Source organism: Pogona vitticeps, chromosome 6 (genome assembly GCF_051106095.1).
Source record: "Pogona vitticeps strain Pit_001003342236 chromosome 6, PviZW2.1, whole genome shotgun sequence".
Lineage (NCBI taxonomy): Eukaryota > Metazoa > Chordata > Lepidosauria > Squamata > Agamidae > Pogona > Pogona vitticeps.
The window spans coordinates 97,649,064-97,660,576 of NC_135788.1; the positions used below are offsets into that span (position 1 = coordinate 97,649,064).

Consider the following 11,513-nt stretch of genomic DNA (forward strand, 5'->3'; position numbering starts at 1 on the left):
ACAACATATAGTATTTAATTGTTTCCTGAATGTTAACAGGGAGGGGGCTAGATGGAATTCCTTCGGAAATTGGTTCCATAAAGTTTGAGCCACCGCGAAGGAGGCCCTACCTCTTGTAGAGGATTTATGGGCCTCCCTCAGGGTGGCCACCCGAAGGAGCCTCAACTGTGATGATCTTGTGGGTCTGACAGATGCTATTAATAAAAAAGCAAAAAAGCGTGCTGCTTATATACCGCCCCATAGCGCTTCAAGCACTCTTTGGGTGGTTTACAAGTTAATTATGCAGGTTACACATTGCCCCCCCCCCAAGCAAGCTGGGTACTCATTTTACTGACCTCGGAAGGATAGAAGGCTGTGTCAACCTTGAGCCGGCTACCTGGGCTTTGAACCCCAGGTCGTGAACACAGTTTTGGTTGCAGTACAGCAGTTTAACCACTGCGCCATGAGGGCTTTTTAGGTTAAAACCAGCACTTTAATGGGACTGAACAACACACTGCATCCAGTTGTCTAACAATTCACTGAAGTCAATGGAACAAATCAGTCATCATGCAAATCCTTGTTATTTCAATGGGAGCTATGTACAACTCAACCTCTATTCAGGAATCATTAAACTGTAAATGTACAGAGAACATAGAGATGAGCTCACTGACCCGCCCCACAAACCCAATCATCCTAGGATGAACTAGAAGGTCTGAAGAAAGCCTATAATTAAGTTTGACTGAACATAGTTAGTATCCTCTAGGCACTTGGGAAAGTAACTGTACAGGCAATAAGAAGAATGGTGAAACACACCACACACACATACAATCCAGAGCAATGAAGTAGAGGATGGTGATCTCACCTCCATTTCTGTGCTTCAAAGCCAGACAAACTTCAATAATCTGCACACCTAGCTCATAGTAAAAATCTCCAACACCCAGCATTTCTGACCAAAATCCTTTGCCAGCTGCAAAAGAAAAAATGAGGTTTCAATAAAATATTAGTAACAAAGGACTGCACATTTCCTTTTAATTATTAGAGAGTTCATTCTGAAAGTTCTTCTTGTTACAGTTTTGTTTCCAGCACAGCTCATTCTGATGTTTCACAAGTGCTAGACTCCAAGGGACTGATTGTGATGGCTTTTCATCCATCATACAACAAGGCTTAACTCTCCAATTCTTTTCCATCCCCTTGGCTACCAATGATTTGAGGGTAACAAATCTAAGGGAGACTTTCAGTGCAGGTGGGAGGGGTACCTAGTGGGTCTCTAGTTGCTCCTGAACTAGAACTCACATCATTCTTCAGCAATGAGAAGGTAGATGGCAACTAGACCCCAACATCATCTGGAGAGCCAGTGCTGCAACAGACAGTGCTGCAACTAGAGCAGCGCGTTTGTGGCTTTGAGCCAGGGCACCAACATTTAGAGAGCACACAGTTTGCTACAAACCAGTCCAGAGATATTTGCTGTAGAGGCACAAACCCGCCCATCCCAAACATATATACCCGTATTTTCTGACACAAGGAACAGCAAGACAGGTGGGCTCTGTGTAGAATCACAATATGGCCATCACGCACTTAGATCCAGGCATTCCTCCCCTTCTTCCATCCACATATACCAATCTCATGCAAATCAATCTTAATGAATAAGGCAGCAAGGCCCTGGGTTCTAAAATGGCAAATGATGGCTCCAGACACAGGTTCCCTAAGCTCTTCTTTGTGTTCTTCCCATTCTCCTTGTTGACTGTAAATTAAGTTTGTAAGATGGGAGTGATGAAACACAAGGAGATTCTAACAATTCACTTGCAGGTGGCAATGGCAGGAGGCAGATCACCAACCTGGAAGTGTTCCCCCACACACAACATTTTTGGCCTACAGGGGAAAAAAAGGTTCTGTGCTGCTGGCTGAAGGATTCTAGGAATTATAATAATAATAATAAAAAAAGAACTTCTCCAAGAGCTGGCCTCTACTAAGCCTCAATCCTTCCACCCAGAGACACTAGGTCCCCTGCTATGATGGATAACACCCTAAGTAAATACATGTTTAATATATCATTTGCAGAACTTAACCTTTTCATTCTGCAGAATTTGTAATATTTTGGTAACAGAGATTGCATTTTTTGGACGTGCAGAAACAGCATTTGGGCTAACATGCTCCAGACTCAAACCACTCACGCCATATAAGATGCTGTGTTAACCCATGCCTGGGTAACATGTATCTGTTTAAGACATGAAGTTCATTTGTCCTTCCTTCCTTCCTCCCCTCTAAATCACAGACATCTGCTACTATAGGAATGGGCAACTTGTGATCCTCACACCAGTGGTTCTCAAACTTGGATCTCCAGATGTTCTTGGACTAAAATTCCCAGAAGCCTTCACCACTAGTTGTGCTGGCCAGGATTTCTGGGAGTTGCAGTCCAAGAACATCTGGGGACTCAAGTTTGAGAACCACTGTTTTAGGCAAATTGTGGATATAGGCCGTCATTGAGACATCTGCTCTAGACATTACTGGGGTGCAAATCTCATCATCCCTTGTCAGTGGCTACACTGGCTAGAGGTGATGGGAGCTGTACTCCAACAGCATCTGGAGGGTCACAGGTTGCCTGTCTGTACGACACAGACTCCAAAGAGGGGAGTAAGACTGGCAGACTCTGCTGGGAACTCTCGTCCCGCTCTATCCTCCACAACAATCCCCCTATTCCCCATCACTTACAGGCTAGTGGATCAACACCAATTGTTGCACACATGTCCTGGAACTGGACCCTGAACTGGGGATTTTTACGGATCTCTTGCTTGTGTTTACTGGCAAACTCTTCTAGGTTAGTTTTAAACGTGTCCAGTTGCTTGGACATCTGTAAGAGAAGTGGGGGATGACAAAGGAGAAATCAATGAGAATTAACTAGTTTCAAATACTAGCAACTCTTTTCAATTACGGTTTTGAGAGCGCACACAGGACAATAATCTGATGTCATTTCTGTGAAGAAACCATTTATGTTTGTTTTTCTTTTGGACCAGAGCTTGCAAAACTGACTTTTCCAGGTTACAACTCTCAGAATCTCTTAGCCTGCAAAGCCCCTGGCCCTGCTAACTGGGAGATTCCAAGAGCCATAGTCCACAATAGTAATTTTCCAAAGAAACTGCACATTAATTTTTAATTAATGGTAAAAACAAACAAATGGGTCATCTGACCTGCATCCAATCACGCATAGGGATCAGTGATGACAGGAAACTCACATGCATTCATATCAATTGTCATTAATGTAGACCAGTGGTTCCCAGCTTTGGGTAACCCATGTGTTCTTGGACTGCAATTCTTAGAAACGCCAGGCAACACAGCTAATGGTGAAGACTTCTGGGAGTTGCAGTCCAAGAACACTTAGGTTACCCAAGGCTGGGAACCACTGATAGAGACATTTCAATATCCACAATTGTAAAGCCATCATGAATTATTAGACTCCATAGGTGATCAGGCAAAATAAACACAAGCTTATGCTAATGAAAGAAGCAGCCGAGTATGACATCTGACAGTGGTATAGCTCACGTTTTAGATTGCATATGACACAGTCCAGTTCCAGCTATTTTCCAGCAACTATACAAGATACAGAAAATCACAAACCAGCATGACCCTACTCTGTGCCCAATCCTGACCCTTCTGGTCCAGCAGCAGGGCTACTCTTTTTTTAGACCTGGGTTGAAGCATTTGGGACGTGGTCATGTGTGCACAGAAAACCTGCTTTCAGACCAAGCAAATTGGCCCTTTCCAGCACAATCAACCTGATCTCATATGACGTCTGATGGCACCCTAATACCGCCACACATTCTGAAGCCATTTTGAAAGAGCGACACTGGACACTTCTCCATCTCACCTGGGCCAACTGGTCTTCAGCTAAAACTGTTCCACGCTCCTTATATTTGGCCTATAAAGAAAACAAAGTTGAATACTATTAATATGTCACTGTCTGAAATCAAAAACTTATTTTCTCTTGGATGTGCGTACCCTATTTCCAAGGTACTTATAGCCTGAGAGTACCATATCCGTGGGAGGGTTGTTTGGCAAGCACTGAGAATTTAAGTACGTAATTTTCACTTTAATGCCCAAGCTTACAGAACTCTCCACCTCATAAGGCTGCCTTCCTGCATTCATTGAGGCATTCTAAACCCTTTGAGAGTGATGTTCGTTTTCCGAAAAGCAGTGCTTTCAGTCATGTCACATTAGTCTTAATCCAAGATCGCTGTGATGTTTTTCTGACAGCTTTCTAAAGACCCCCTCAGCCTTGCCAATTAATGTTTACTTTAAGTCATTTATGATGGCAATCAACTGTAACAGCATCAAGCTACCTACCTTTTAATCCCAAGTATGGGTGTACCCAGGACCCACCTTTCCCTCCCTCCGCCTCACACACAAACAGTGCACATTCTCCCCTGTCCCAATCAAGAGCTTTCTCACATGCACATACTCTTTCCACACAAAGAGAAACACCCATGGCCTCCGTCTCTTCCTGCGTGGTCAGCTCCCATTGCTAACACAGGACCTCCTAGTAGGAAGAATGAAGTAAGCACCAGAGGCAGCAGATTTTGGATGTCACGAAAAAGGCACAAATTAGTAATGATTAATGATTTACTCTGTTTGTTGTCATGTTTTTGCTGAGAGAAGTGTGAAGATACATTTCTAGGATTATCTCACTCCTGTACAAATGGAATTTCTCTCAGCATACTCTACCTTGACACAGAAGGGGGCGAAGAATATTCTGTGCTCTGCCTCAAGGAGCAAAACATTTGGTGATGGCCCTACACATTAGACCTACAACCTGCCCAGCTGATGGACATTAAGAATAGATGAAGATTATGCTCAGTGTTCCTACACATGCCTAACTAAATGGTTATAAGAACCATAAGTACACTGAGGTGCACTGCTCTCAATATTCAAGGGCACTGAACAAGTGCTAAGCAACAAGATCACTAAACCACATGGCATATAGAGGCATATAGCAATGGCAATTTTTCTTAACTAAGGAAACATACTGTAAGAGATAAAAATGATAATGCTAGAGCTTGTCAATATTACTTTTTTGCAGTACAACTCCCAGAATATAGATCTAAACTAATAAGTAACTGCAAGTAGAAATCTAGTAGGGCAATTAAACTATAGAAACTTAGAAAGCAGATTAGACATAGTAACATGAATAATTAGATTTAAATGACAAGATATTGTACATTGTCCTTCTCCCCCTTTCTTTACCCTTTTTACCCTGTATACCCTTTACCTAATCCCTAATTTTTCAAAAAAAAGGGTGTTATGGTGGGGAAAAAAAGGTTAACAATTCTAAGATTTAAGAAACTGTGCTGTGATGCAGGGATGGGATGAGAGAGATAGTATACAGCACTTTCTCCTGGTGAGGTGCCAGCCAATAATGGAACGCTAAAGGCACAAATAATGTGGGGATTTCCAGCCTTCTCAGAAGTTCCAGCCCTTTCTGTCCCCAACTCTTTGGAAAGTAAACAGTGCAGATCGTATTCTTTGAGCAGGAAACATTCATCAGACAAAACTGGGTGCTAAAAAGTGGGTGTGCCGCCATTCCCTACATTGGCAGGGGCTTGAATTAGATGACACTTAACATGTCTCCAATTCTATCATTTCCGGAGAGGGGAGTAAAACAAAATACTAGCGGGATCTAGCTTTCAAGGGTTAGAGGGAAAAGCAGATTAAAAGTTACAGCAGAGGCAAAGCTTTCCTCCCCTCCTTTTTTTGAGGTTAAGCGCCAGAGCCATTTTACACACTCACCCCACTCCACCCTCAACCTGGGATTAAAGGCAGGAGGGCTACGGGGAGACGAGGGCGAAGGCCAGGAGGGACGGGTCGCCCATGGACGAGAAGCCCTCCAGCCTCAGCCTACAAAAGCTGGGGTTTTGTGGGACGCGGGGAGAAGGCATCGAAGGTGGGAATGAAAAAAGATGACCAGGCGAGACAGGAGGAAAAAGGGGAAATCTCACCTCTGCCAACTTCTTTTTGGCGATGGCACCGGCCCCCACCCCCCGGCGATGCATCATTGCAGGGGAGGGGGGAAAAGGCGAGGGACGAAGTTTAGGTCTCGATGGGTTTATCGAGGATGGCTGGGGGGGGGAAGCGGCCACCTTCGAAAGCCTCCCCCGCTGTACGTCATCAGCGTGCGACAGGAAGGAAGTGTGACTGGAGCTTGTCTCTTTCCCCATCTCTGCCACCGTTACCTTTCCACCTAAATTAATTAGATACCTCGGAAAGCACGTGGGTGGGTCAGTGGGATGGGGGGGGGGCGTTTTCCCCTCCAAATCTAGCTAGTATTACTTTTCTGGCTTATGTCGAAGAAGTCTTCCGGTGGGAAGCAACGCGCGAGTGCAAAGGCACCGTGCTTATCGTGGTAGTTCCCAAAGCCACTGTCCCATAAGGACAGCTGGATCAGGCCCTATCAATAAACGACGAGTATGTCTTTTGCAAAGTTAATGGTTCTTTAATTGCCTGTTCAAAACCAAGCAACAGGTATAGTTTGCAACAATATTCTGTTGCTGAGAAAATCCGTTTCTGTTCTGCAAGGGTTGTAGCCTAAGCTCAGAGGTAACAAGGAAGCCTGAGGTGGGCGGGTGAGGCCATAGTCAGCCCTACTCAGAAAACTTTAGCATTCAACCCTGGCTCCACTACAGTGCTGCCAGACAGGGACAGAAAATAATTTGTCCCACGTATTTGTGGCACCATCAAGATTAATGATATGGGGCCATAAGGTTTATTGTTTTTTGTACAGAGGCTAATAGTTCTGCACTTCTGGAGTTTGCTTTGTGGATGATTCCCATGGAAACTTTGGAGATGAGGGTAATATATTGTTGAATCATTGTAGATATTGCCCAAACTTCATTTTGCATATGGATCACACAGCTATGGTTCTTTCTGCTTGTTTGCTTGGTGATTAGTTGAAAATCAAACATAGGGCACTCCACATTTCAAAACCTGCATAGTTGCTTTGATCGGATAGATGATGTTCTTCCTGACTTCTCCCATGTTTCCAAACTTTGTATACTTCTGTGGTGAGCATAGCCAGTAATGCGAAACAAGAATAGCGGTTGTAACATCTGGGGAGTTCACTGTCCATGTTTGTTCCATTCATTCCACATGGTATGCAACTTTAATAAATAAGGAATCTGTTTTGACTCATATTAGCACTTTGTATGCAGTTCAGACTATGACTCAATGACTACATGACCATTTTCTTGCATGTTGTGTCTTTGGTTTGTCCATGAGCTCTATTAAGCTATGGGGAATCTCTCTGAGGTTGTGATCCTAAACATTAACAGCACAATGCTGTAGTCTTTGCTGAATAAACAGTTGCAGCGAATTCAGTGGGACGTATTCCTGCAGATGGATGTGTTGAATTGCAAAGGAATCAGCTGCGTTGACCTCACTAAAGTTTACAGTATTTCCCTACAATTTGTTCCTCCTTGATTTGTAACAAAGGGTATTTAGAACATGATCCCTGCACTGTGCATCTTTCCTCTTTTTTTACTGGGCAACTTAGTTAAATGTGCTGTGCTGTTGCCCTCTAGCGGTGCATTACTTCACTGACAATCACTGAACAGCTTCCACCGAATATTAGGGTCAGTGCAGTCCAGTATCTCAGCTCCCATGTCACTTATCCCCAGGATAGAGAAAGAACTGGTTTATCCTTTGCCTAAGGGAACAAGTTTTCTTGGGTGACTCCTGAGTGGATAAATAAAGTAACTGGTGTTTATTCCTGCTCTTTCCTTTTTATTTATTTATTTATTTATTTATTTATTTATTTATTTATTTATTTATTTATTTATTTATTTATTTATTTATTTATTTATTTATTTATTGCATTTATATGCCGCCCATCTAGACATAGTCTACTCTGGGCGGCTCACAATTTAGAAGATAAAAACAATTTAAAATATACAGTTTTACATTAAAACAAAATGATATAAAATGTAATATCAATTTACGATTTTAACAGTTAATTTAAAACAAAGAGTCCCAAGATGGCAAGAATAAAAGAAGAAAAATAAGAATGACTTAATTGACTGAAGGGAAGGCCCGCTTGAATAGCCAAGTTTTCAGCTGGCTTTTGAAAATGACTCTTCCCTTGTGTAGAATATGTAAGTCTAAGAATGGAACCAATAGAAATATTCCTCAGTGAGAAGGAAAGCAGTGAGAAGGAAAGCGGCAAACACTAGAACCCCCCCCCCGAAAAACGGGTAATAATTCAATTATTAGTTATTGTAAACAACTCAGTATATGGTTTAGGACCTCGATACCTTCTCCCACCTAGATCTACTCGAATCACTCGATACAGCCAGGAAAGGCGGCCAAGGGGCCTAACGCCGAGGGAGGCCCAGAAAGAAAGAACAAAAAACTGGGCCTTCTCGGGAGTGGGCCCTCAACTTTGGAATAAATTTCTGTCGGAAATTCACCTGGCACCCTCGCTGGGTGTTTTTAAGCGCCAGCTTAAGACCTGGCTCTTTAGGCAGGCCTTCCCTCTGGTCACTATTTGATTTTCTTTTCTATTTTAACTTCCATTTTGCTTTTCCATGTTGAATGCCACTAATATTATTGATTTGAATTGTCATTTAATTGTTTATATGTTATTTTCATGCTTTTACTGTAAGCCGCCCAGAGTAGACGTAGTCTAGATGGGTGGGATACAAATCTAATAAATAAATAAATAATATACATTTTGTATATTTAATGTTACCAAACCACTGCTCAATGCACTTTAGCCCTTAGTATAACCCCCTTGTAACACCAATGTTATTTTCCCCATCTACCAACATGGGAAGGCTGGGAAGCTATCACTAACAAATATCAGATAGTCAGGAGAGCTCATCAAATGTGGAACTGAATTGAGAATTGTACTAGAGGGTGCCATATTCACAGCTCACATCCTTAAGCAACCACTGCAGTACTCGCTCCTAGTTTTGAGTGACAAAGAAGTCCCTCTGTTTCGACCCCTCAGAAATGAGTCATGTTGCTTATGTAATAATATTATCTATAATTCTGGGAGGTGTCAACAGATTTAAGGGAGCCTCAGGTCTTCAGTTAATTAATTATGTGCCATCAAATCCTTTCCAGCATACAGCAACTCTCCCAGGTATAAAATACTTGGGTGTACTTCAGTTGTCCGACTTTCTGATGGTGTTCTAGGACTGTGCAGCTTGCTCAGGGCTGCACAAGTGGCAGCACCATCAGTTATATACACTTGAAGTAGTTTCTGCTGTCCCCTGTCCCAGAAAGGGGGGGGGCACAACTATGAATAGCTCAATGACTACTGAGCTACTAGTAGAAATAGTAGTACTTCCTCATTATCATGGTTATAATTTTAATTGCTTTCAAAGCAATATATGATAAAGTTATCTCTGTGTGAAAGGACAAGTGACTTCATTTCTGACACTTAAAACAACTTCTGGGCTGAGAATGTGCTTAGAAGCACTTTGATCATTAATTCAAGGCAAGGGCCATGCTGGGTGGCCAATACTCCTCTGATTGACTATTTTTTCTGCTGGCAATCTTTTCAAGATTTCAAGGGGGGGCGAAATAGGCCTGTCAAGAATTATATACCTATGTTTGTCCACCCATGTATTGCTTGTGAAGCACTGGATTCAACTCATTTTCTAGCATCTACTGCCCACAGCCCCAATCAAGTGCATTCCAGATATTTGTGAACCATGAATCCCATCATTCCCACTAAGCATGGCCAATGACATAAAATGACAGCATAGTCCACCCCATCTGGAGGGCAAAAGTCTGAGAAAAACTGAGTAAATATTGACATTCTGATGTCAACAAGACAGTTTTGTATGGAATACTGGATAATAGAGTTATTTCAACATATAAACCACTAGCAGTGCCATATACATACTGAAGCTGCAATGTTATTTGGTGGTTTAGGTGTTCTAGTTTTAGTGTTCCCATGAAGTTTGATTCTTTTTAGCCAGCCTTGAAAAACTTCTCTCCAGCTTAATACAAAATTGGTATCTGCTTGCTTTAGTCCAGTGGTTCTCAAACTGGGGTCACCAGATGTTCCTGGACTGCAATTCCCAGAAGCCTTCACCAGTTGCTGTGCTGGCCAGGATTTCTGGGAGTTGCAGTCCAAGAACATCTGGGGACTCAAGCTTGAGAACCACTGCTTTAGGCAAATTGTGGATATAGGCTGTCATTGAGACAACTTTGGCTAGTCAGTTGCATTGAACTTTAACTCCCAGAAGCTGCCATCAGCATGTCCAATGGCCCTGGCAGTTCATGGAACACCTTTTCCAAAAATGGTGGGAGGAAGCGCACCCTACCTTTATTTATGAGCCACATATGGCGTATAGTAAGGGATTATGAGTGTCATACTACAAAACATGAGATACAGGTATCACACTGCTGCCATGGATGTTATGCTGAAGCCACATTCTCCTAGCCGCTTAATGTGAATCAAAGTTGCTCTCTTAAGGCAACAGTCTTATAACTATCTACCTGGAGTAAGTCCTGCTGAATTCAGTGAAACATGTCTCAGAGGAGACTTGGTTGCCTGAAACAAAGGCATTCATAGTTATGCTACTGTAGTTTGGAGGGTCTCTTCCTAGGGAAATCTACTGAACCCTATGTCTCGTATGCTTACATAAAAGCTTTTCTTATTTCATCAAGTCATTGTGAAGCATGTCACTTCTGTTACTGAGCTCCTTTAGAAGTAAACACAGGTATCTCCCACACATATAACCATACGTAACTATATCTATCCATCTACTCATCCATCTGTATTATGTTTTAAAATAGATCAACCCCATCCAGCTCCACACTTATTACATTGGTCTATAACTCCCATTCTCTCAACTAGTATGGCTGGAGATGATGGTCATCATAGTGCAACATGGCTGAAGGATGCTTAGTTAGGAAAGCTTATTTTTGATTTTAACATTGGTTTTCTTGTTTTGTTTTTCTTTGCTTTATTCTTCTTGCTGGTTGTAGTCTTCATAGTTATATTGTTGATTTTTTTTAAAAAAATTAATCTTAAAAATAAGTAACTGTGGCGGCCCTTGAATCACAAACACTTTCAATGGCCTTGTCTGAGTCTGTCATTTAAGATGGGATTTAGACAGATCTAACTGGTAAGGATATTGGAGGTCTCAGTCTTCCCCTGTATTATACAATCCCACCAATTCACTCAGAGTAAATTTACCTCTAAGTAAATTAACCCAGGGCATCAGCATTAAGGCCACAGTGCCAGAGGACTGGAGGATAAAACACATAGAAGAACAAGCCTTGCAGAGGGAAAATCAGCACGGCTTCTGTAAGAGTAAGTCTTGCCTCACAAACTTTTTAGAATTCTTTGAAAAGGTCAACAGGCACGTGGATGCGGGCTTAACAATGAATATTGTCTATCTGGATTTTCAGAAGGCGTTTGACAAGGTCCCTCACCAAAGGCTGCTGAGAAAACTCCAAAGTCAGGGGATAAGAGGGCGGTTCCTCTTATGGACTGTGATTTGGTTGAGAACCAGGAAACAGAGAGTGGGTGT

General features: G+C 42.3%; 1 protein-coding gene across 1 annotated transcript in view; it reads right to left on the reverse strand.

Moving 5' to 3' along the window:
• Window positions 1-7,621, reverse strand: part of SNF8 (SNF8 subunit of ESCRT-II) — a 16,183-nt gene extending 8,562 nt beyond the window's left edge. The window contains exons 1-4 of the mRNA XM_020814744.3: window positions 5,967-7,621; window positions 3,842-3,892; window positions 2,689-2,827; window positions 842-946 (exon numbers count right to left, since the gene is read on the reverse strand). Of these exons, the coding sequence (XP_020670403.2) occupies window positions 842-946; window positions 2,689-2,827; window positions 3,842-3,892; window positions 5,967-6,185 (514 nt within the window). The 5' untranslated portion in view covers window positions 6,186-7,621. The remainder of the gene's footprint in view (window positions 1-841; window positions 947-2,688; window positions 2,828-3,841; window positions 3,893-5,966) is intronic.
• Window positions 7,622-11,513: the final 3,892 nt, after the last annotated feature.